The sequence below is a fragment of the Mandrillus leucophaeus genome, unplaced genomic scaffold, assembly GCF_000951045.1.
Source record: "Mandrillus leucophaeus isolate KB7577 unplaced genomic scaffold, Mleu.le_1.0 Scaffold1063, whole genome shotgun sequence".
Lineage (NCBI taxonomy): Eukaryota > Metazoa > Chordata > Mammalia > Primates > Cercopithecidae > Mandrillus > Mandrillus leucophaeus.
The window spans coordinates 701070-727719 of record NW_012098799.1 but is presented as its reverse complement, the minus strand read 5'-3'; the positions used below and the strand labels follow the sequence as shown (position 1 = coordinate 727719).

Sequence of the window (26650 nt, the reverse complement as noted above, 5' to 3'; positions counted from 1 at the left end):
TTGTCCATGGGAGGCCCCCGGCGGCAGGCAGCAGCCGGCAGGGGGCGCAGAGGCCAGGAGAGGAGGCCAGGGGCTGCCGGAGCGCAGGGAGGGAGTGAGGCCTGCTGTCATGCTCCCGCGCCCCCTGCACCGCGGCCACAGCTCCCTGGCCTTGTATGCCTGCAGCGCGGGTCGCCTGGGGCAGCGCAGCTCACCACAGCCCAGAAAGGAGCAGCACCTGTGCATCACATGGCAGGCAGCCCCACGCCCAGCGAGCTCCCTACCTACTGGCCTTGGCTGTAAGCCGCCCCACAGCTGGTGACGCTGGCGGCCTGGCTGCTTGGCAGGCAGAGCTTGTATGAACACGGGACTTCTTGGTGAGGCCTGAGCAGACAGCTGGCTAGAGTGATCAACAGGTTGGTAAAAACCCTGTGTCCTTGGAGAAAGCTGGTTCCCGTTTTCCAGAGGGGAAACCCAGGGTTTGAAAGGCTGTGGTTGGCACTTTGAGAAGGAAGAAGAGAGTAAAGACAGGGCCTGGAGCACAGGACTGGGGGAACCCTTTGTAAATCCAGTTGCAGAAACAGACACCCCAATGCTGTTTACATACAGCTCTCTCTATATATATAGAAAAAGAAAATATGAACTATTTATCAGGTGCATGCCTTGTCGAGGACGTGGTCACCTTCCTTTTCTGCACCTTCCAATGTGAAGTTTAATATTCTGTAATGTCTGGGGCACCAGAAGAGAGATGCCTGCTGTGTGCTTAGAAAATTTGCATGGGAAATAGCTGATGGTAATTAGCTCCAGCATCGACCAACTGCCTGGGGACAGATGCTGGTGGAATAAGAGGTAACACTGCAGAAGACATGATAGAAAGAAAAATAAAAAGTGAGGATTTGGCGCCAATTGTGTAGGGGCAATCTAGGATACCTCCATTTCTTGGCATATCCTAGCTTCTCTCTGTGTACCTACCTAAGTAGATTGCTAGCTCCCACTGTCATGTCAAGAGAACTGGGAATTTTGCTTTTCCTACCAAAAACTGGCATCATACTGGCATAAAGACAAACCACTAGAATAGAATAAAAAGCCCAGAAATAAACCCTTGGTTATATGATTAAATGATCTTCTACCAGAGTGCCAAGACCACTCACTGGGGAAAAGACAATCTTTTCAAAAAAGGGTATTAGGAAAACTGGATATCCACATGCAAAAGAAGGGAGTTCGACCCTTATCATATACCATATACAAAAATTAACTGAAAATGGATTAAAGATCTAAAACAATAAAACTCCTAAAGTAAACATAGGGGGAAGCTTCATGATGCTGGAATTAGCAATAATTTCTTGGAAAGGACATCAAAAGTACAAACAAGAAAAACAAAAAAATATGCAAATGAGATTATATTAAAGTTAAGAACTTTTGTGCATCAAAAGACACAATCAACAAGGTGAAATGACAACCTATGGAACGGAAGAAAATATTTGCAAATCATATATCAATAAATGATTAATATCCAGAATATATAAGAAACTCCTACAACATCAAAAACTCAAATAACCCAATTAAAAAGCAGGGAAAGGACTTGAACAGCCATTTCTGCAAAGATGATATATAAATGCACAGCAAGCATGTGAAAAGATGCTCAACATCACTAATCATTAGATAAATGAAAATTAAAGCCACAATTAGATATAATTTCATACCCATTAGGTTGTCTATTACCAGAAAAATGGAAAATAACAAGTATTGTTGAGCATGTGGAGAAATTGGAACAGTTGTGTGCTGTTGAGACTGTAAAATGGTTCCACTGGTATAAAAACAGTATGGGGGTTCTTCAGAAAATTCAAAATAGAGCTACCATAAGATCCAGTATTCCCACTTCTGGGTATATTACCAAAAGAAATGAAAGGGTAGTCTCAACGAGATTTACACATCCATGTTCGTAGCAGTACTGTTTATTAACAGTCAAGTTGTGGAAGCAAGCCAAATGTTTATCAATAGATGAGTAGATAAAGAAAATGTGGTATATACATTCTAGCCTAATGGATGAAGGAATTCTTGTCACATGCTACAGTATAGATGAATGTTGATGATGCTAAGTGAAATAAAACAGTCACAAAAAGACAAATCTTGTATGACTCCACTTATATGAGGTATATGAAGTAGCCAAAATTGTAGGAAAAAGATAAATGGTAGGGAATGCTGAGGGAAGTGGGAAAAGGGGAGTTATTGTTTAATGGGTATAGAATTAAGATCTACAAGATGAAAAAGTTCTAGAGACGTATTGCATAATAATGTGAATGTATTTACTACTGAACTGTACATTTAAAAATGGATAAGATGGTGAATTTTGTATCTTTTTAACCACAGTTTTTCGAATGAAAAAATGAATAAATCATTCATTTTTCATGACTCATACGACGTTTTTAGTTGGTATAGGTTTTTAAAGACATGTAGTCCAAACTCCTCCTTTCATGTATTAGGAAATTGAGATGCATAGTTATTAACTAATTTGTCTAATGTTATATACTTTGACAGATTTGGGACATGGAGACATGTCTTCTTATTCTTATGTCACTTCCACTTACTCATGCTACTCATACCACATTAGAGGCCAATTCCTTAGAAAAATGCAAACCAGATTCTCACTGGCATCTTCTTTCAAGAAATAAGAAAAATACGAACAACTGGGTAACAAATGCGGCTAGGGAAAAGTGAAGAACTTGGGAATAAAAATAGGAAAATCAAATAATAAAGTCAAATATCAGAAAAAACTTCTGTCTTCAGAATGATATACAATATATTAGGGATTTGAGACCCAAAGATCAGATTGTCAATTATAATCAAGCCTGAATCTATTTTAAGAATTACTTGGAATGCTGTCTAGTATTAAAATTCAAAGAGATGCTAAATAATAATGAGGTATTAGTTGTCACTCTATAATTGGAGTTCAAATAGCAAGCACTACTAAATTAAATACGTAATTTCCTCTGAAGCTATTATCTATGTTTACAAAAGCTTTAATCTGGTGGACAGCCCAACTAATGTAAAGATATGCATATTTTGCCAAACATTTCATTTTGCCACACCTAGTGGGGGTACAAAAGACAGTTTTTGTTCTGCTATCCCTCTCTATTTACCTATCAATCCAGTCAAGGAAGGCATTTGACTATGAATATTATTACCATATCAGGAAAGAAGACAAAAAGCTGAAATTATCAGGTATTTTAAGGGAGTTAAAGATTCAAATTTCCACCTTGTTTGCATACATCCTGTTTAGAGTTTTTATTGGGAGGCATATTAGTTTTTCAAAAATGAAAATGTTATTCCAAACTTCATAAATAATATTCTGAATATGCTATCATATTTTATTTGAGGTGTTTGCCCAACTATTTATTAAGGCCACAATGGCCTTCTAGATTTAACTTGTTTGTTTAAAGCAGAAATGTAGCTTCTCTGGCATGTCTTTACCTTCTGGTGAACCTGGCCTGAGGGGAAGATTTTGAGTGGGATCATGAAATTACTGAAATCTTTATTTTATACTTGACATAGAAGCAAATTTTAGTTCTGAAGGGTGCTATTAAGCCCATCTGGTCAACTTATTGTTATTCTAATACATATTAGAATAGAAAGTTATGGAGTAGAATAATTAATCTCCAAAAGATCAATTAATACATGTTAATTTTCTGTAATTTATGTATTCTTTAGTAATAGCTCTACATGTGATTAATTTAACCTTAACCATTCAGGTGGTACTTATTTGTGCTCAGCATATGAAAAAATTATAATGGAACATAAAGGAAAAAAACTGAGTGGACTTGTTTATTATATTTTAAAATGTATTTGCAAAACGATAGGAATATGCCAATGGACAATAATTTAAATAGAATTTTCAGTGCCTTAATGGAAGTTTCTTTTTTTTTTTTTGAGACGGAGTCTCACTCTGTCGCCCAGGCTGGAGTGCAGTGGCGTGATGTCAGCTCACTGCAAGCTCTGCCTCCCGGGTTCACGCCATTCTCCTGCCTCAGCTTCCCAAGTAGCTGGGACTGCAGATGCCTGCCACCATGCCCGGCTAATTTTTGGTATTTTTAGTAGAGACAGGATTTCACCGTGTTAGCTAGGATGGTCTCGATCTCCTGACCTCGTGATCCACCTACCTCAGCTTCCCAAAGTGCTGGGATTACAGGCGTGAGCCTCCGCGCCCTTAATGGAAGTATTATACCACTTGACAAACAAAAATTGGTATGTAAAATTAAGTAAAATGTGTACAAATCCCTAATAAATGCAGAAATATGGATTGCTTGTCATCAGTGTTAAACATTTTCATTTTTATAGCAAATTATGTGTATACTGCTAATGTAAGTAGGGTGGGACCTTTTGCATTAAAATTATCCCTGCATCAGACATCGTCTACATACACAATAACTCATACACACATCTTGGAAATAGTTTTTTTTTTTTCTCTGAGACAGATTCTTGCTCTGTCACCCAGGCTAGAGTGCAGTGGCAAGATCTCAGCTCACTGCAACCTCTGCCTCCCGGGTTCAAGCAATTCTCCTGCCTCAGCCTCCCGAGTAGCTGGATTATAAGCACTCACCACCACGCCTGGCTAATTTTTGTATTTTTAGTAGAGATGGAGTTTGACCATGTTGGCTAGGGTGGTCTCAAACTCCTGACCTCAAGTGATCCGCCCACCTTGGCCTCCCGAAGTGCTGGGATTATAGGCATGAGCCACCGCGCTCAGCCGGAAATAATTTTTTTTAGCTGAAGTAAGTAATTCTGTGCAGCAGTTAATATGAACCTAAAATATTTGACTAGACATTTACAGTCAATACAAGCAAGGAAATCACTGAGAAACTAAAACTAAAACTTTTATTGAATAACCAAACAAATTGCAATTGCAATAAACAGACCTTGTGTTTTTAAAAACATAACTCCAAGTACATTTAAATTTCTCTGTTTCTTTTGCTAGGGTAGACAGACCTACCCTACCAGTTTTATAAGGCAACAGTGAATATATAAATGTATTCAAAATATATTCAGAAGGTTAGCATTACATCTATGCATAGAATATATCCTCTCCTATGGTCTGATTTGAGGAAAGCAGAAAAGTTCAGCTGCCCAAAGATACATCTACCATTTGTCTGCTAAGGACTCTCTGAGGACGGTTTAGGAAGGAGACAGAGTGGGAAGCAGAGATATTCATTATCATAGATTATATATTATCAATTTGGCAATTAGTTGTTAGATTAGCTTGCTTACCAGGTTGGAATGTCCAAGGGAGACAGGACACTAAATCAAAATATTCTAATTGTGGGAAAGGCCCAATAGGAAAGGCTGAGTACATAGGGCTCTTCCAGGGAAAGCAGATCTACAGGGAACAACTTAATGGGACATCTTGGGTAACTGGATGATAGCTTAGAGGACATCAAGTTGAAAGAATATTGATACCATGTATACATTGCCTCCATTCTAATATTTATGTCTTTGTCCCAATATATGTCTGTTTCAACAAATATATATTAGCCATTAGAATACAGAGATATGCTTTTCTAGTTCCACAGAATTCAACACATTGTTCTGATAATTAAGAAGTCACTGTATTTTTACCTGTTGAGTATCTCTGATGTCTCTCTGATTGGCCATGAGATCTCCCTGACTGACTATGAGATCTCTCTCAGTGGCCATGAGCTCTCTCTGAGCGACTATGAGATCTCTCTGAGTAGCTATGAGATCTTTCTGAGTGGCTATGAGATCTCTCTGAGTGGCTATGAGATCTCCCTGAGTGACCAGGAGATCATTCTGAGTGACCACAAGATCTCCCTGGATATGAGATCTCTTGGAGTGAACATGAGATCTCTCTGAGTGACCATGTGATCTCTTTGATTGGCCATGAGATCTCTCAGACTGACCATGAGATCTCTTGGATTGGCTGTGAGATCTCTCAGATTGGGCATGATGTATCTTTAGTTGCCCTTGAGATCTCTCTAAATGATAATAAGATCTCTCTAAGTGGTTTCGGGATCGCTCAGAATGATGATTTTCTTCTGGTTGGCCCTGAGATTCTTCCGATTTGTCCGAATTTCCTTCTGATTGATGCTGATTCCCCTCTGATTGGCCTTGATTCTTCTCTGCTTGGGCCTCATAATTGTCATTGCACTTCTCCTGAAAAGGATCCCAATTATGAAAAACAAATGAAACATATACTTCATGATTTAAGTCATAATGATATATTCTCAAGACCATTTTCATGGGCAACTGTTTCTTTTAGAATTCCACTGTCCTTACTTTTATTTATCAACCAGCTTTTAGAACTAACTTACAGAATAGCTCCATTGTATCATGTCATTGGCACAAAAATGCTATGCAACTAAAACTGTAATTAAATAAAAGTATGGAAAATTAGTTGTTTTATGAGTTTGACTGTATTCTATGGTCATGTTCTACCTACTAATTTCTGAATGTATGTTTTACTAAACAAACAACAGATTCTGCGACTTTGATAGAATATTTTGTAGTGTAAGTCCTTAGGATGAAAAGGAAAGTGTTCAAAATCATATTTACTCTCTGCCTACTCAATGATCATTAAAAAGAAACTATCTTTTCATTATAAATTAATACTTAATTCTAGAGAGAAAGACGAAGTAAGTAAGGGGAAAGGAAGCTGTAAAAAAGCGGAAGGTTGGCTTAATACTATTCAAGTAAATTAGCTTGGCAACAACACAGCCTTTCTACCTTTTCAGGTTTTAAGCCAAAAAGGCAGTGGAGTGAATCAGCCAAATGGAAATAATGAAACCTCTGACAAAACTCTATGATGCTACATAAATGTAAGTGGATAAAGTCATATAGACCATGCTGAGAAATCAAGCTTTCTACTAGTATATGTTGCCTGACAAGCACAACATGCCCTAAATTTGGCATTATGACTTTTTAGTTTAACACTAACAGAAGCTGGATGCAACTGCTAAACAGCAGGGGAGGTACCAGTACAAAAGATATTATGCACAGAAAACTTTTTTTAAAATAAAAAATGTAAAAAATTAGTTGTTTTGCTAAAACATAAAGCTATAGCCACTCTCCAGCTTTTGTACTGAAAAACCTAAATAGGGAGATTGGGTGAAATGCACATGTACCTTTTCTCTTTTCTAAGTGACTGGTGTTGGGAGCACAGTAGGTCAGTAGGAAAGATAGAACTGAGTTCCATCTTCTAAAGACCCATATGTATCCAAGTACCTCTCCAAAGGAGCTTGCAGTCCCTTTTATGAGTGTTTATATAAGAAATGTTTTCATCAACTTGTGTACTATATATTTCCTACCTTTGGAAAACAAAGTGCACATTAGTTTTCTTTCCTTATAAACAAGTGAAGCCTTCTATCAAAAGGTTGTGTTGAATAAATACATGGGGTGAACAAATAAAACTGTGTTCCACTGATAATAAGACTAAATCTTGTTGAGTACAAAACTAGCTTAATAGAATTGTAAAGTATTATTGAAAACTGTAATTATTTCAATTTACTGGTAAAATAATTATGCTTAAATTTTAACACATTTCTTTATTGCAGGGTAATTTTTTTTTTCTGGTGAGTTCAGCTATGATAGTCTCAAAAGTTTCGAAAGTATGAATAATAGGATACTTTCCCAGCCTGGGCAACACAGTGAGACCTCATCTCTACAGAAAAGAAAAAAAAATTCGCAGGGCATGGTGGCACGTGTCTATAGTCCCAGCTACTTGGGAGGCTGTAGTGGGAGGATTACTTGAGCCCAGGAGGTAGAAGGGGCAGTCAGCCATGATCACACCACTACATTCCAGCCTGGGCAACGGAATGAGACCCTGTCTCAAAAAAACAAACAAACAAAAAATAAATAAAAGGAAAAGGATGCTTTCAATTTGAAAATATTGTTTAATATTTATTCTCAGTTTATGCATCTTGGACTGTATCAGAAGGAAGCTCATGTTCTTCTTTCCAAACATTATAAATAAATCTCCTCATCCTATAAGGCACAGATCATATGCCATCTCTTCCACCAAAGTTTCTCAAGAACCCCAATCAGAATGAATTACTACATCCTCACAATATATAACTTATGCCCTATTATGCACATACTGCATACTGTCTGGCATTACATTTCTTTCCTATCTTTCTCTTCCACCACCGTACAGACTATTTGAAGCAGGCTGTTCTGGTATCATAGTGCCTGCATAGAGTAGGCATTGAATCATCATTTGAACAATTTTTTTTTTTTTTTTTTTGAGACAGAGTCTCGCTCTGTTGCCTGGGCTGGAGTGCAGTGGCGCGATCTCGGCTCACTGCAAGCTCCGCCTCCCGGGTTCACACCATTCTCCTGCCTCAGCCTCCCGAGTAGCTGGACTACGGGTGCCCACCACAACGCCCGGCTCATTTTTTGTATTTTTAGTAGAGACGGGGTTTCACCGTGTTAGCCAGGATGGTCTCGATCTCCTGACCTCGTGATCCGCCTGCCTCGGCCTCCTAAAGTGCTAGGATTACAGGCGTGAGCCACCGCGCCCGGTCCATTTGAACAATTTAAAATAATCCTTTAAATATTTGAAAATGCAATATGTTTTTCTCCAAAATAAATAGATAAGCAAATAAATAAACATTTGCTTTTACATGATTTGGCAAAAATGATTTAAGCTCCCGGAACTGCCATTTTTGCTAAATGACCACGTAACACCTTAAGAAGAATCAGTTTATAAGCTAGTGAAACATTAGCACCAATGTTAGCTAGTGAATCTGGATCTGAGCACCTCTCAAATTCCTCTCTATTGACTGGCTCACCTATACGTGGTTAGAGGAAATGGATTCGTACAGGTATAGTCTGTGCCACCTGTTGCTTCTAGAGTATATTTCATATCTGATATCATCCGACTTCTGACTTTTACAGTTCATTCACAAAGATACTAAAACTCTTTTTATATTATAACTTAAGCTCAAAGCCTCTGTATGAGGACAAATAAAAATGATTACATAGGATTAATGACAATAACTAATAATCTGTTTTGGCATTTCATAAATTCAAAAGTTTTAGTAATGACTGAAAACAGCAAAAATCAAATGTTTTTTAAAATAGTTACAGGGGAAAAATCAACTAACAAACATTGAATTTAAAGTACATTCAAGGCACCATGGAGGAATACCAAGAAACAATCCCTGCTTTCAATAGAATTTAAAGTAAATCATTAATATTAGGAAATATATTAAATGTAGGATTTTTAATATTGGTTAATTCTTGGTAGTTATCTACCTGTTCAATTAAAGGCTGCTCATTTAAAGGGTGTTGTCCAGACTTGAATCCAGAAGGTTCTTGGGATGTTTTTTTATCATGATTTCTTTCCTCAGAGTTGCTTCTGAATCTTGAGTAGCCTTTGAAAAAAAAATATTTTCTGTATTTTCAAGTAGTAAATTCAACGTATCTCTCAGAGAAGTATTATCTCTGATCTCATTTTTTTGAAGCTATGCACTGGGTTTTGCACAACTTTTGATATTTCATTACTCTGGTATTATCTGGGAGTCTCACTGAATTCTAGAACAGTCTTTGCCATACTATTTCAATTTGCATACCTTAATAGGGTAGTCTTCTCAGTATATAATACCTCAATTTTGGTTTCATATGCCACCAAAGTTGGGACATACTATCTGAAATTAAATGAAAGAATACTCCAGTAGAAAAAGGAGAGATGGAGAGAAACTGTCTGCTTTGTATTAATCATGTGAATATTTGTCTCAATTGTCTGCTTTGTTTGGGTAAACAAACAAAGACAGTAGAAAACTCATCAAAGAATATCTCCAAAAGGCTCACAAAGATCAATTTTGTGATGACTGGTTAGGCACATAAGAATGGGCTATGTTACCCTTTTTGGCTGCTCTGCCCCTGTAATAACTACCATCATTTCTCTTCTCTTCTCAGAACATGTTGAGCCACTGAAGATTCACACAAGAACTGAAATGAAGCTGCATAGGCAACTGTTGGGGCTTACAGTAATCACGATGTCAAAATGGTTCCAATCTGTTGACTAGATTATGAAGACCTTTAATTGTTGAAAAGACTTCTGTATCGTGGCAATCTGTAGCACATTCATATTAAAAAATGCACACTGCACTTACCAATGAGGTTAGGCATACAGAGGACATTTGTCATGTTCTACCCTACTCTTTTTGTCTTACAACATTTGTATTTTCAAAATGTGGATGCCATAGTGTTCAGATTATTGACTATGCTCTTAACCCTCCTTTATTGCCTCCTAAAAGCAGAACTGGACCAACCAACCCAGGCTTGTAAACAAGTACAAAATATCTCTCAGCTCACATGGTTACTTTTCTTATCCCACTCTCCATTAGGGAAATAATTCTTATAAATTAAAATAAATTTGTATTCATATGACATGGCATAAATTCTTACCAACCCTGTATAAGTCCATGCCCAGAAAAAATAAAACAAGCAATATAATGCAACTTTAGAACAATATTGTGAATTCTTGATTTTACTTACCTAGTTATTCACAAATATTTCAGACTCTTTTTACCATGTGTGACTATTTTCAGCATACTTTACCTCTCTGATGGCAATATCCATGAGTATTTGATTGCTGTCTTGAAGACGATTCCTTTTTACTATGGTTCTGTCTTTTACTCTTTTCTTCTTTTTCAGCATTTGTCCCTTCTAACTCTTTATAGATTATAATGTCATCTATATTAGAAAATACATAAAAAAAATCAATAAAATGGCAAAAACCAAATAATAATGTCTCAAGTGAATAATCTATATCCTATCTCATGATATTTCAGAATACCTAAAAACTGGTATCCCTAAAACATGATAATGCAATAATAATAATAAATTTGTTAAACTGTAACAAAGGTCAATCAATACCGACATCTTAGGGTTTGCTGGAATAAGAAAGAAAAATTCCTGTTAGATTTATGGTAACTTTATTTACGCAAAGGCAAAATACTTTCACACTGCAATAGCTCAGGGGGGATATCATCTAAATAAATGATTTTACTAAATGTTATTTCAGTGTCACAGAAATATAGAGCAATAGAGTCATTAAGTTGCTGAATAAATAAATGTAAATCAGTAATTAAATGCAAAGTGATAGATCATTAAATGTCTATCTGATTAAATGTAAGTAATAGACCATTAGTTACATGTATATTATCAAAAAGTAACAAAGAAAAAGGAAGTGACAAAAGTAAGAAAGTGGTGATGGAAGTTCACAGGAGACACCACAGAAGTGAGGAACCTAGATTATTGTAGCAGCAGGAAGCAATCAGACTTGACTCTGTAGTCAGGCACGTACTTACACGTACTCAGGCAGAGAGCACTTACATGGCATAATGTAAAGAATGGGAGACAGGTACAACTTGCTCTAAAATATCTCTCCTAACATCTAGAATGGAAGAGTCTACAGGTGGGATGCTCTATCAGTGGATAAAACTATACTCATGTCAAGGCATCTTTAGAAATAAGCACAAGCCACCACACCTTCCGGAAGCTACACTCAGGAAGAAGGGGGGGAAAAAAAAAGGACAACTAGGTATTTGGAAAAAACTGGAGATTCTAAAAGAAAAGAAGAGCTGAAAAGGGTACAAAACAGGCAGTTGGGTGACACAGATTAATCACTCCTTTTTTATTTTGCTTAGTACTAGTCCTGCCTCAGGTCTCTAAATATCTGATTCTGGGATAGGGAGCAAGATGGCAGAATAGAAGCCTCCACCAATTGTCCCCCCAGCAAGGACACAAATTTAACAACTATCTACACAGAAAAAACACCTTCATAAAAACCAAAAATCACGTGAGCACTCATAGTAACTGGTTTTAACTTCATATCACTGAAAGAGGCACAGAAGAGACAGAAAAAACAGTCCTGAATCGCCAATGCCACCCCTCCCCCATCCCCGGCAGCAATGGCATGGTGGTGCCAAGAGCATCTCTGGGCACTGGGGGAGGAAGAACACAGCGATCGTGAGGCATTGAATTTAGTGCTGTCCTGTTAGAGCAGAAAGGAAAACGACCAAACTCACCTGACACCTGCCCATTGGAAGGAAGATTTAAACTAGCCCCAGTCAGAGAGTAATCACCCATCCCGGCAGCCCGAGCATGAGTTCCCACAAACCTCTCCATCAAGGGCTACAGTGCTCTGGATCTCCAAGTAAACCTGAAAGGCAGTCTAGGCCAAGCTTTTCTAACCCGCGGCCTGCAGGCCGCACACGGCCCAGGATGGTTTTGAATGCAGCCCGACACAAATTCGTAAACTTTCTTAAAACACTATGAGATTTTTTTTGTAATTTTTTTTTTTTTAGCTCATCAGCTATTGTTAATGTTAGTGTATTTTATGTGTGGCTCAAGACAATTATTCTTTCAGTGTGGCCCAGGGAAGCCAAAAGATTGGAAACACCTGGTCTAGGCCATAAGGGCTGCAACTCTTAGGCAAGCCTTAGTGCTGAACTGGGCCAACAGAGTGTGGACTTGGGGGGCCACACGACATACTGAGATACCAGCTGGGGCAGCCAAGGGAGTGGTGGCATCACCCCTCCCCTAACCCCAGGCTGGACAGCTCACAGCTCCAAAAGAGACCCCTTCCTTCCACTTGAGAAGAGAGGGAAGAGTGGGGAGGACTTTGTCTTACATCTTGGATACTAGCTCAGCCACAGCAGGCTAGGGCACCGGTTAGAGTTATGAGGTTCCTGTTTCAGGCTCTAGCTTCTGGACCACATTTCTAGACATACCCTAGGCCAGAAGGGAACCGACTGCCTTGAAGGAAAGGACTCAGCCCTGGCAGAATTCATCAACTGTTAACTGAAAAGCTCTTGGGCACTGAATAACTAGCAGCAATACCCAGGTACTATGTTGAGGGCCTTGGGTGAGCCTCTGAGACTTGCTGGCTTCAGGTACCAGCATAGCCACAGAAGGGTAGAGCACCAAGTGGGCTCTTGGAATCCCTGATTCCAGGACTTGACTCTTGGATAACACTTCTGGAACTGCCCTAGGCCAGAGGGGAGCTCACTGCTCTGAAGGGTGAGTCTCAGACCAGGCAGCATTCATCGCAAAATGACTTAAGAGCCCCTGAGTCTTAGGGGAACATCTATGGTAGTCCACAGTAAACAATACTCTTCCTGGCCTAGGATGACTGGTTACGGGGTGAGGCTCCTCTGCCTTTAGAAAGGGAAGGGAAGAGTGGGAAGGACTGCATTTTGTGGTATGAGTGCCAGCTCAGCCATAATACAATAGAACACCAGGTAGACTTCTAAGGTTTTTGACTCTAGGTCCTGAGTCCCAGATGTCACTTCTGGACCCACCTCGGGCTTGGGGGACCTTGCCACCCTGAAGGAAAGGACACAGGCCTGGTTGGTTTTGCCACTGGTTGATTGTAGAGCTCCAGAGCCTTGAGCAAGCTAGGCAGTAGCCAGGAGTATTTGCAGTAGACCTTGGGTGAGACCCAGAGCTGTGCTGGCTTCGGGTCTGACCCAGTGCAGTCATAGTGGTGGTGGCCACAGGGGTGCTTGTGTCACTCCACCCCAGCTCTGGGTGGCTCAGAACAGAGACATTCTGTTTGTTTAGGAGAAAATAAGGGAAAAGAACAAGAGGCTCTGCCTGGTGATCCAGAGAATTCTCCCAGATCCTGTCCAAAACCATCAAGGCGGTACCTCTATGAGTCTGCAAGAACCACAGCATTACTGGGCTTGGGATGTCCCCTAAAGTAGAAACTGCTCAGATCACAACACTGAAGTCTTTTCAAATATCTGGAAAGCCTTCCCAAAAAGGATGAGTACAAAGAAGCCCAGACAGTAAAGACTACAATAAATACCTAACCCTTCAATGCCCAGACACTGAAGAACATCTACTAGTATCAGTAGGTTCCAGGAAAACATGACCTCACCAAACGAACTAAATAAGGCACTAAGGACGAGTCCTGGAAAAACAGAGATATGTGACTTTTCAGACACAGAATTCCAAATAGCTGTGTTGAGAAAACTCAAATAAATTCAAGCAAACACAGAAGGAATTCAGAATTCTATCAGATAAATGTAACAAAGAGATAGAAATGATTAAAAAGTGTCAAGCAGAAATTCTGGAACTGGAAAAATGCAATTGGCATACTGAAGAATGCATCAGTCCTTTAATAACAGAATGAATCTGGTAGAAGAATTAGTGAGCTTGAAGAAAGGCTATTTGAAAATGTACAATCAGAGGAGACAAAAGAAAACAAACAAACAATGAAACATACCTACAGGATCTAGAAAACAGCCTCAAAATGGCAAATCTGAGAGTTATTGGCTTTAAAGAGGATGTAGAGAAAGAGATAGGGGTAGAACGTTTATTCAACGGGGCTGGGAGTGGTGGCTCACGGGTGGATCACTTGATGTCAGGAGTTTAAGAACAGCCTGGCCAACATGGTTAAACACCACCTCTACAAAAATTAGCTGGGTGTGGTGGTGCGCACCTGTAATACCAGCTACTTGGGAGGCTGAGGCAGGAGAATTGTTTGAACCTGTGAGGCTGAGGTTGCAGTGAGCTGAGATTACGCCACTGCTCTCCAGCCTGAGCTACAGAGCAACCCTCTGTCAAAAAAAAAAGAAAAAAGAAAGAAAAAAAATAGTTCTCAAACCTAGAGAAAGATATCAATATCCAAGTACAAGAAGGTTATAGAACACTAAGCAGATTTAACCCAAAGAAGACTACCTCAAGGCATTTAATAATCAGACTCTTAAAGGTCAAGGATAAAGAAAGGATCCTAAAAGCAGCAAGAGAAAAGAAATAAATAACAAACAACAGAGCTCTAATATGTCTGGCAGCAACCCCTTCAGTGGAAACCTTACAAGTCAGGAGAGAGTGGGCTGATATATTTAAAGTGCTGAAAGGAAGAACTTTACCCTAGAATAGCATACCCAGTGAGAATATCCTTCAAACATGAAGGAGAAATAAAAAGTTTCACAGACAAACAAAAGCTGAGGGATTTCATCAACACCAGACCTGTCCTACAAAAAAGGCTAAAGGGAGTGCTTCAACCAGGAAGAAAAGACATTAATGAGTAGTAAGTCATCATCTGAGGGTATAAAACTCACGGGTAATAGTAAGTACACAGAAAAACACAGAATATTAAAATACTGTAACTGTGGTGTATAAACTACTCTCATCCTAAGTAGTAAACGATGAACCAATAAAAAATACTAACTGCAACAACTTTTCAGTACATAGGCAGTACAATAAAATATAAATAGAAAGAATGAATAAGACCTACTATTTGATAGCACAACAGGGTGACTATAGTCAATAATAACTATACATTTTAAAACAAAGAGTGTAATAATTGGATTGTTTGTAACTCGAAGGATGAATGCTTAAGAGGATGGATAATCTCTATGATGTGCTTATTTCACATTGCAATTACATGCATGCCTGTATCAAAACATCTCATGTACCCCATAAATATATACACCTACTATATACCCACAAAAATTACAAATAAATAAAAATTAAAATAATAAGAAAAAAATCTGATTCTGATTTTCTTTGAAAAGGCTGACATCTCCTGGAATTACAGATGTGAACTACCATACCCGGCCTAAAACTTACTTTTAAAAAAATGTTTTTGAATTATCCACATCCTGGAATGTGTTGCCGGATTTTTTTTTTAAAGTGAAATCATATGTAATTTTAATCCTTAGACTTTGTAATTCCAGAGACCACCATTTGATTTGTTGGATTGTAATGGAATTGGGTAGATCTCACCAGCTACAATTTAGAGATGAAATCAAATTGCTGCTCCGCCTTTCATATTGAAGAGAAAGCAAATGCCTATGAACCTGGGTAAGCTGTGTAAATGCCCTTCCAACATAGGCTATGAGGTTATGAAGAAAGCGTCCTTAATACTACAGTATTTTTCCAGATTCTCATGTCCTTTTCCTTAGTTCTCAGAATACATCATTATAAAGACATGGGGCTTTGTTCATTCTGCTCTCTGTAATGATATTCTCCACCGAATCCACCTAGAGAACACTTAGCCAATCTCTCAAGGAGAGACATTTGATTCAGGCCTCACCAAAGAGCCTTAAATTTGAATTCTTGATATACTTAGTCTCAGAAATAAACTGTCAGGACTGAAGAAAGACAGTATTCCTCACACAGTTTAAAACTGATTGCACTGCTTGAGACGCCATATGAATAATTACGTTTTTATTTAAATTGTGTAATTTTCTTGTGAAAAGCATACTTATATTGCATTTTATTTTACAGTGGGTTGAAAGCACTATTTTACATTTATAAACATGTAAAATGAACCACAATTTTTGTTTTGCCATTTTTTAAATATTTAAAATGCTGGAAACCTCAAAAGATGTAAGTGACTTAGGTTCTTCTCAATTTCTGAAAAATTCTGACTATACATACTTCTAGAATACTTAAAACAATGTATAATTGCACATATTTACTTAGCTGTCTCTGCAACTAGATTAGGAGGTACTTGAGAAGAGACCACTGTTCATTTATTAGTGTACTAAGTGCCTAGCACAGAATACAGAGTGGATAATCCATATTTGTGAATTCGTGGTCCAATATATCTAGCAGGCAGAAAAAGTTCTTTTCTTTCTAACTACAACACTTTTGCATGTCTCTTTTAGGTAAAAGTAATGAACAGAGGAGTGGAGTTCCTATTAAGTTCTTGCTGTTACCAGTTCGAATTTTGGTCTTCTTTTTGCCTTTTATTTGTTTAAAAAAAAAAAAAAGACTCTAATACCTTTTGGGTATGTTTACTGAGCACAAAAACAAAAATTCATTTGTAGAGCCTTTTCCCACTTTAGCATGTACTACAATGGAAGTAAAAACCTTGCATCCAACATATTACTGCTTTTCTAAAGCATGTGTTTAGTTACATAAAAACAAAGATATGTATTGTTAAAAAGTATTATTTTCACTGAGAAAAACATGGGGAAATTTATCAGGAAAAAGTATGGCTTTCTCATTACACCGTAGAAAGCAACATGTATTTGCTACTTATTGTGTATTTTTCTTGCCTTCAAACTGCAAGGGCCTCAGCCTGGCGCCGTGGCTCACGGCTGTAATCCCAGCACTTTGGGAGGCCAAGGCGAGAAGATTCCTCGAGCCCAGGAGTTCGAGACCAGCCTGGGCAACATGGTGAAACTCTGTCTCTACCAAAGAAAATACAAAAATGAGCCAGGTGTGGTGGTGCACACCTAGGGTCCCAGCTACTCTAGGGGCAAAGGTGGGAGGATCGCTTGAGCCTGGGAGGTCCAGACTGCAGTGAGCTGTGATTGCGCCACTGCACTCCAGCCTCAGCGACAGAGACTCTGTCTCAAAAAATTAAATAAAAATAAAAATAAAATAAATTGCAAGGGCCTGTGATGACTAGTCGAAAGTTTGCTGTTCCTCCTGACATGATCAAAACTGGGATTCTCATCTGTCTAAAAAGGTATAAATATGGATATAGAGAACCAACATTTAAAACATGGATACACAGAACCAGCGTTTAAAAGGATAAAACAATGACTTCAAGATTTTCAACAACTCAGTGACTATGAGGTCTTACAGTTATACTTAATCTCCAGCTAACCTACCAAATTCAACTCAACATCTTTCCTCAGCCTTTCAAATAACTGAACTAATCTTTCCCAAAGCAGACTCTCCAGTATCCTTCCAGCTGTAATCGTCTACTAAAATATAAGTGCCTCCTAAGTCTGTTTACTTCACTATTATTCAAGTTACACGATACCACCTCCTCTCTCAGTCTCCCAGAGACTTAGGCGAGCTGTTTAAACCCCATCTTTCACCTGGATGGTTTTTAATCTCTTTCATGACTACTGCATCTCTGAAGTTTGATAACAAAATCCTGAGAGGAGAGGTAATTTCTCCAGCTTGCCAAATTGCTGGCTACGCAAAAGGGAGGGTTTAGGCCCACTTTCCGGGGCACATATAGCAAATATTTACTCAGCTTTATCCATGTCAGGCAGCATACTTTGTGAACATTACCTGTATTATCTCATTTAATCTTCAACAACTCTATGATGTAGATTTTATTCAGATCAGGAAACTCAGGCCCCAAGAGATGGAGCAACTTGCACAAGGTCACACAACAACTGCATTTTTGGGACCAAGCCACTCTGCAACTATGGCCCTTATTTCCCTGAATTTTGAGATAAACCCATTGCTTTAGCTATTTATCAGTTTTGTTTTTTCTTTTCTGTTAGCAGTTGCAAAAATGTCAGTGAAATCAACACAAAGAAAAGTGCAGGAAGCATGAAGTTTTAACTCAGTGCTATAAATTTCCTTCAGTTCTGGATTTTTCTTCCTTCAAGGTCCCAGTGACAAGGCAGGACCTAGAGTGAGGTAAGTGAGGAATTCACTTCAGGCACAAAATTCAAGGAGGCCCCCCAAAACTCAGTAATCAAGATTGAAATATCTTAACACAATATTTTCTTTCTTTTTTTTTTTTTTTTTTTTTTTTTGAGACAGAGTCTAGTTCTGTAACTCATGCTGGAGTGCAGTGGCGCAATCTCGGCTCACTGCAACCTCGGCCTCCCGGGTTCAAGCAATTCTCCTGTCTCAGCCTCCCGAGTAGCTGGGACTACAGGCACCCACGACCACGCCCGGCTAATTTTGTATTTCTAGTAGAGACAGGATTTCACCATGTTGGCCAGAGTGGTCTCGAACTCCTGACCTCAGGTCATCCACCTGCCTCTCAGCCTCCCAAAGAGCTGGGATTATAGGCGTGAGCCACCGAGCCCAGCCTCACAATATTTTCAAAAATAAAAATCAATGCAAAACCAATCCATGACGAACAAAATATCAAACTTTTTTTTGAAAAGATAGGATCAAAGGCTGGACGTGGTGGCTCACACCTGTAATCCTAGCACTTTGGGAGGTCAAGGTGGGTGAATCGCTGGAGCCCAGAAGTCAAGACCAGTCTAGGCAATATAGGGAGAACCTGTCTCTATAAAACTACAAAAAAATTAGCTGGGCGTGGTGGCACACGCCTATATCCCAGCTACTTGGGAGGCTGAGGTGGGAGGACTGCCTAAGCCCAGGAAGTCGAGGCTGCAGTGAGCTGTGATCATGCCACTGCACTCCAGCCTGGGTGACAGAGTGAGATTCCATTAAAAAAAAAAAGATCAGATCAGACCCTGTACTTGCACAGCCCTCCTTCACTTGCTTCACCCTAGTTCTTAAGTGAAGAAAACTTTATTTACAAAAACAGGTGGCCAGAAAGATGGCTGTAGTTTGTCCATTTAATTTTTTAAATATTTCATTAAAATATTAATTATCCCTATTAATGAATTTTTTTTGTGACTCCTTGAACTTTATACTCGAAGCAAGTGCCTCATTTACTTCGCCTTAACCCAGCCCTGGCTAGTGACCAAATATTATTTTTAAAGTCATTTTAATGCCACAAAATATTTCAGAACTTGTGATGAAGTTGAGGTGGGGGAAAGTAGCAGTATGGGATCAACAGGGACCATGTCTTAGAAGAGGAAATTGATACCGGTCTTGAAATAGATTGCTTAAACACCTTAAAGACAACAACAACAAAAAATACTTAGTTACTTTTCATGGTCATTCCTCCTCAGAAATAAAGTGGGAGGCAGGTAAATTCCTCAACCTCATAAGGGCATCTACAAAAACCCAACCAAAGGTAAAATGATTAATGGTGAAAAACGGAAAACTTTTCTCCCTAAGATCAGAAACAAGTCAAAGATGTCCAATCTCACCACATCTAATTAACGTTTTGCTAGAAATTCTATCCAGAGCAATTAGTCAAAAAGAACAGAAGACAAGCAGATTAGAAAAAAGTAAAACTATCTCTGTTCTCAGATATCATGATCTTGTATGTAGAAATTCCTAAAGATACACACACACACACACACACACACACACACACACACACGGAGATTAGCACTAATGAACACGCTCAGCAAGGTTGCAGGATACAAGATCTATATGCAAAAATTAATTCTATTTATATATACCAGCAATTAACTATCCAAAAATGAAATTAAGAAAGCAATTCCACCAAGAAGAGCTTTCAATGGAGGAAAATTAGTCTTTTTAACAAGTAGTGCTGGAACACTTAGACATCAAAATGCAATATAATGAAGTTGGCTCTTAACTCACCCCATATACAAGAATGAACTCAAAATGGATCAAAGATGTAAATGTAAGAGTTAAAACTAGAAAACTCTCAGAAGGAAACAAGGGTATATCTTCATGATTTTCTAGAAATGACTCCAAAGCATGAACAACAACAAAAAACAGATAAATTGTATTTTATCAGAATCTGAAACTTCAGGACTTCAAAGGACACTATAAAGAAAGTTTAGGCCGGGCGAGGTGGCTCACGCCTGTAATCCCAGCACTGTGTGAGGCCGAGGCAAGCGTATCACTTGAGGTCAGGAGTTCAAGACCAGCCTAACCTCTGCCTCCCGCAATTACAGGCATGAGCCACAGCGCCCCTCTTCATTTCAGTACTTTTTTTTTTTTTTTTTTTTTTGATGGAGTCTCACTCTGGCACCCAGGCTGGAGTGCAGTGCCGCGATCTCAACTCACTGGAGCCTCCACCTCCTGGGTTCAAGCAATTCTCCTGCCTCAGCCTCCCACATAGCTGGGACTACAGGCACACAACACCATGCCCAGCTAATTTTTGTATTTTTAGTATAGATGGGGTTTCACCATGTTGGCCAGGCTGGTCTCGAACTCCTGGCCTCAAGTAAGCCGCCCACCTCAGCCTCCCAAACTGCTGGGATTACAGGAATGAGCCACCAAGCCCAGCCAAACTTCTTCATTTCTATGGTACACTCTCCCTCCACTTATCCTGCCCCTTTTAAAGTTCAGTCCTCCCTGCTCTGCTCCCCAACCCTCATCTCTAAGGTGAACCCTCTTTCCACTGTTCCATCCATTTCTAAGGTCCGCCCTCCTTGTTCCTGCTTCTCCTCGCTCCACCCCTGCACTTCCACATTGAAGCTCAGCTCCCACTGCTCTGCCTCTCCCTCTCTCATTTCTAAAGTGGCCCCTGGCCAGGCGCGGTGGCTCAGGCCCACAATCCCAGCATTTTGGGAGGCCGAGCCGGTAGGATTGTTTGAGGCCAGGAGTTCGAGACCAGCCTGGGCAACATAAGGAGACCCATTCTCTACAAAAATTTAAAAATTAGGTAGGTGTGGTGGCAAGCACCTGTGGTTCCAGTTCCTCTAGAGGCTGAGGTGGTAGGATCACTTGATTGAGCCTGAGAGCTTGAGGCCACAGTGAGCCGTGATCGTGCCACTACACTCCAGCCCAGACAACAGTCCCTGACCTTGTCTCAAAAACAACTAACTAGGCTGGGGGCGGTGGCTCACGCCTGTAATTGCAGGACTTTGGGAGGCCGAGGGGGGCAGATCACTTGAGACCAGGAGACCAGTCTGGGCAACATGGTGAAACCTCGTTCTACTAATACAAAAAAACAAAAACAAAAACAAAAAACAACCTAGACGGGTGTGGTGGCATGTGCCTGTAGTCCCAGCTACTCGGGCAGCTGAGGTGGGAGGATCGCTTGACGCCAGGGGGTGGAGGTTGCAGTGAGCCAAGATGATGCCACTGCACACCTGCTTGAGAAACAGAGCAAACCCCTGTTTCACACACAGACACACAAACCTCAATAAATAAAGTAGGCCTTTTCTGTTTTGTCCTCCTTCCCCCATTTCTACAGTTTCCTTCTTCCGTGCTCTGATGCCCCTCTCCATTTCTAAAGTCAGCTTCCATCCTCTACTCAGCTCTGCTCACTCCCTATCTGGCTTGGAAAGTCTATTCTCTCCCCTCTTCCCCATTTCTAAGGTGGATAATAGCAGAGGAACTGGTCCGAGTAAAATTCACTTTTTCTGGGTTTGGTGCAAATGGAGGAGGTTAGGGGCATTGATAAAGGATTTATTTTTTCTAAGGTTCCACTCTCCGTGTAGAGGTCTCAAGTTAGAGACTAGAGAGTGCCTGCAAAGAAAGGCGATCCAGAGCGAATAACCACCAGCCAACAAGCAAATAAACGCACCAACCACCCCTTCCAACAAAGCAGATACACCAACCCACCAACAACTCTTGGCACTACCACGCTGGAATCCCTAGCAAAATAGCCTGAGGCTTGCTCCTCCGGGCCCTGGAATCTAGTAATTTATGACATCCGCTTGGACTGAGAAGAGCACTTGGCCCCATCTGTTTGGAGGAGGCCAGTAATTAGGTATCAATTCTTAGGAGAGTAAAATACACGGAAATGGTCTATTTTCTCCGCCTGCCCCTTTCAGCAATCCTTAATCCCCACGCACTTTTTGTCAGCCTCCCTCAGAGTTCCCCACCTGAAAGGAGAGGGCTGGAGGTGAGGAGAAGAAGAGGAGAGGAGGGATAGGGGCCCGGCAGGTGCGGAGATGCCCTGAGGGGGAAGCCTCTCCTCAAAGCGGTGTGCTCCTCCCGACGCCACTTCTAGTCAGCGGTATGCCGAAGTCTTGCACTCAAGACCAGTGAGCCCAAACTAGTGGGGACTGGGATCCGAGATCTACATACCTAGAGACATATCTAGGAAGTTAACCTTTTTCCGACTGGGACGATTTGGCGACACTTTTTCAGGAAGTGTTAGCTTCTGAAACGAAGCCATCTCCTCTGTATCATGGCGTCACACTCCGAGCTCAGGCGCGTGTACCGCCCCCTCACCGCGCGGGAGGAGCATGGTGGGCTAACCTGATCCTCCAATCATAGCCTCTTCCTTTGCTGTTGCTAAGCCCCAAGGGGTGGAGCTTGGCGTATACCTCTCACCAAGTCTCCTATCAGGAGCTTGGCTCACTAGAAAAAAAAAAAAAAGGAAAGACCCGCCCATCTCCCACTGCATACCCCTTTCTAAAAATATTGTCTCCACCCAGAACACTACCTAGTGGGCTACAAGTTTCTAGTGTATGTGGTGTTCCGACCCTTGCCTTTCACAGTTCCTAGAACCCATTTCTCCTCTTTGCTGTTGGCATTCATGGGGAATAAAACCTTATATTCTTGGCTTAATGGGCTGGTGCTCTGCTTCTCTCAAATTCCAAGAGCGAGCCCAAATTTACATCTAGGGAGGATTCACAGGCTTGCAATGCCACATGCTTTCTTTTCTTTCTTTTCTTTTCTTTCTTTCTTTCTTTCTCTGTTTCTTTCTTTCATCTTTCATTCTTTCTGTCTTTCCTCTTTTTTTTTTTTTTTTTACTGAGACAATCTCTCTCTGTCGCCCAGGCTGGAGTGAAGTGGTGCCATCTCCATTCACCGCAACCTCTGCCTCTCAGATTCAAGTGATTCTCCCACCTCAGCCTCCCAAGTAGCTGAGATAACAGGAGTGTGCCACCACGCTTGGCTAATTTTTGTATTTTTAGTAGAGATGGAGTTTCACCATGTTGGCCAGGCTGGTCTCCTGGGCTCAAGTGATCCACCCGTCTCGGCTACCCTCATACCACCGTGCCCACACTTTCCCTCCCTCCCTCCCTCTTTCTTCTTCCTACTTACTTTCTTTCCATCCACCTCGGCCTCCCTCCCTCACCACACCTGGCTATTTCTTTTCCTTCTTTCCTTCCTTCCTTCCTTCCTTCCTTTCTTTTTTTTTCTTTCCCTCTTTCTCTCCCTTCCTTCCTTCCTCCCTCCCTCCCTCCCTTCCTTCTTCCTAACTTCTTTTTATCCACCCGCCTCGGCCTCCCTCCCTCACCGCACCCGGCTATTTCTTTTCCTTCCTTCCTCTTTCTTTCTTCCTTCCTTCCCTTTCTTCCTTTCTTCCTTCCTTCCTTGTTAGCTTCCTTCCTTTTTTCCTTCCTTCCTTCCTTTCCTTCTTTTCTTTTTTCTTTCTTTCCTGGATCTGTTGCCCAGGTTGGCATGCCTTAACCTCCCAGGCTCCTCTCAGGCTGTAGAGATGGGGATCTCACCATGTTGGCCAAGCTGATCTTAAACTCCTGGCCTCAAGCAATCCTCCCACCTTGGCCTCCCAAAGTGTTGGGATTACAGGCATGACCCACCATACCCGACCTGCCACATGCTGTTCGATGGCCTTAAAGTTGTGTCCATGACGTTTCTTAAGAAAAATGTAATTGTTCCTGTTATCACCTAATACTGCTCAATCAAACGCTGTTTTAAAATGTTAGAGAAATCTTGTCACTGGCTCTTCAGTAGAAATAAAGATAAAATTAATACATTTTCAAAGCTGAAAATATATTCAAGCTATTACAGAAGCCACAACATAAACAAATGTCTGAAGAGATTTTGAAAAATGTAAATTATTTAACTATTTATTGCATTTAAGTAAATGCTTCACACCTAAGACCTAAAGATTAATAAATCTTTTTCTCCATGCATATACAATTGGCTGAAGACAATAAATGCCTGCAAAATATTAATTTAGGTGCTGTAATTTAGTCTGCCAACAAATACTGAGCTCCTGCTGTGTTAGGTTCTGAGGATGTAGGTATGTACAAAATGTATTTGGGATTGAAAGGAGAAAATTCACCTAAGGAATCAAGAAAAAATTATTTAAATCTTGAAAAATTAGGGAATAATTGTAGGGGTGGGAATGGTATTTCTTGGCAGAGGAAGTAGCACTACTAACACACTGTGGAAAGTTCTGTTAATTCCGTGCGGTGGGTACTGAGAGATGAGTCTAAAGAGATCAACAGATATTAAATCATGGAGTGACTTTTATAATATATTATGCTAATGGTTTGGGGCTTTTTTTCTGTCAGATTTATTTTTCTGTCAGGTATGAAGTGAGAATGAAAAAGCATCAAAGATAGAACCCCAAGAAAATTAAAAAGAATATTGAGTAGAAAATATCAGAGAGATATGGGTAGAATCAGGAAAGAAGTATTCATTTATTAAGGGAGAGCTCCAGGAGGAACCGACAGGTCCATCTTGTCAAGGGTTGATGGAAGGTCAAATGAGCTAAGAACTGATTAATTCATTAAATTTAGTAATTATGAGATCTGGTTTTTACCTTCTGCAGATTTCTAGCAGGCTATAAACTGATAAATAACTAATTTTTTTTAAACAAACACATATAGCATTTACTATCTGCCAGGCCTTGTTCTGAGAGCTTTACAAATATTCAATAATTTAGTCTTCACAATAACCCCATGAGAAATAATATCTCCTTTTACCGGCAAGGAAAAGAAGGCACAAAGACATTTAAAAAATTGCCCAAGGACACAGAGCTAGTAAATGTTGGAATTACATTGAAACCCATGCAGTTCAGCTCTAAAAATCATGCCTGTAACTCCTACCTTTACACAAGGTAGTATAGGGTGTGTTTTTTTTTAATGGAAGAGATTAAATTAAACATGCTTATAGGTCATGAGAAAGGAGCTAGCAAAGAGAGACACATTAAAAATAAAGAAAAGGGAGGCCGGTCTAGTGGCTAACACCTGTAGTCCCAGCACTTTGGGAGGCCAAGACAGGCAGATCACTTGAGGTCAGGACTTCCAGACCAGCCTGGCCAACATGGTGAAACCCCAACTGTACTAAAAATACAAAAATTAGCCGTGCATGGTGGTGCGCGCCTGTAATCCCAGCTGCTTGGGAAGCTGAGGCAGAAGAATTGCTTGAACACGGGAGGCGGAGATTACAGTGAACTGAAATTGCACCACCACACTCCAGCCTGGGCGACAGAGCCAGACTCTGTTTCAGATAAATAAATAAATTAAATAAATAAATAAATAAATAAATAAATAAAAACAAAGAAAAGGGAGTAAGGAAATAATCAATGAATTTCCTTTCTCCCTAGGTTTCAGAATTGAGCCATAGTAGAGATGGGACCAGGAGATAACTTTGAAAGACATTGTGCTTTGCTTGAAATTGCTTATTATTTGATTAATTTGATCTTGCATAACTTTCACTTCTCTTAGTTGAACTTCTCTACCTTCATTTAAATAGGTTCTCTCAAATTCAAAGAGCGAGCAGAAATCTAGCATCTAGAGACAGACTTGCAAAACCACGCAGAAACCAAAGTGAGTCTTTTAAAACATCAGTCTTGGCGTGGTGCTCATGCCTGTAATCTCAGCACTTTGAGAGGTTGAGGCAAGAGGATCCCTTGAGCCCTGGAGTTCGAGGTCAGCCAACAAAGTGACAACAATGTGAGACTCCGTCTCTACAAAAAATTAAAAAATTAGCCGGGCATAGTGGTGCGTACCTGTGGTCCCAGCTACTCTAGAGGCTAAGGTAGGGGAATCGCTTGAGCCAGGGAGGCAGAAGTTGAGGTGAGCCATTATCTCGCCACTGCAACTCCAATGTGAGAGACAGAGCAAGATCCTGTCTCAAACAAAACAAAACAAAATAGCAGGGACAATGTGGAATACTGGCCACAGTAGTGGGAACAGCAAAAGCCAGTTTCAAAAGGCAGCAATGGCAGTGTTACAAATCATGGTATCTAGTGTCTGGCAGTGGTGGCCTCTTCAGATTCGTTTTGATGTGTGATTTTAGCTGATACTATAAATTTCTCGCCTCTCTTGGTTCCTGCACTTTTTCCTGAGCTCGGTTCTTTAGACATACTGGCTGTTCCTTGAACTATGTAACATAACAGGCTCTCAATACATTTCTTCTATGCTTAAAGCAGCTAGGATTTGTTGCATTCAACTAAGAACTCTGTTTCTACTGGCATCAAGAGCAATATAAAGGAGATAAT

At 40.2% G+C, this 26650-nt stretch overlaps 1 protein-coding gene across 1 annotated transcript; it reads right to left on the bottom strand.

The window, feature by feature from the left end:
• Positions 1–5566: 5566 nt before the first annotated feature.
• LUZP4 (leucine zipper protein 4) lies at positions 5567–22662 on the bottom strand. The gene is made up of 4 exons (XM_011984445.1): positions 22531–22662; positions 10552–10686; positions 9244–9362; positions 5567–6144 (listed from the first exon to the last, which is right to left on the bottom strand). The coding sequence occupies exons 1-4, from the start codon at positions 22619–22621 to the stop codon at positions 5575–5577; spliced, it is 915 nt and encodes a 304-aa protein (XP_011839835.1). The 5' UTR covers positions 22622–22662; the 3' UTR covers positions 5567–5574.
• Between the last annotated feature and the right edge of the window lie 3988 nt (positions 22663–26650).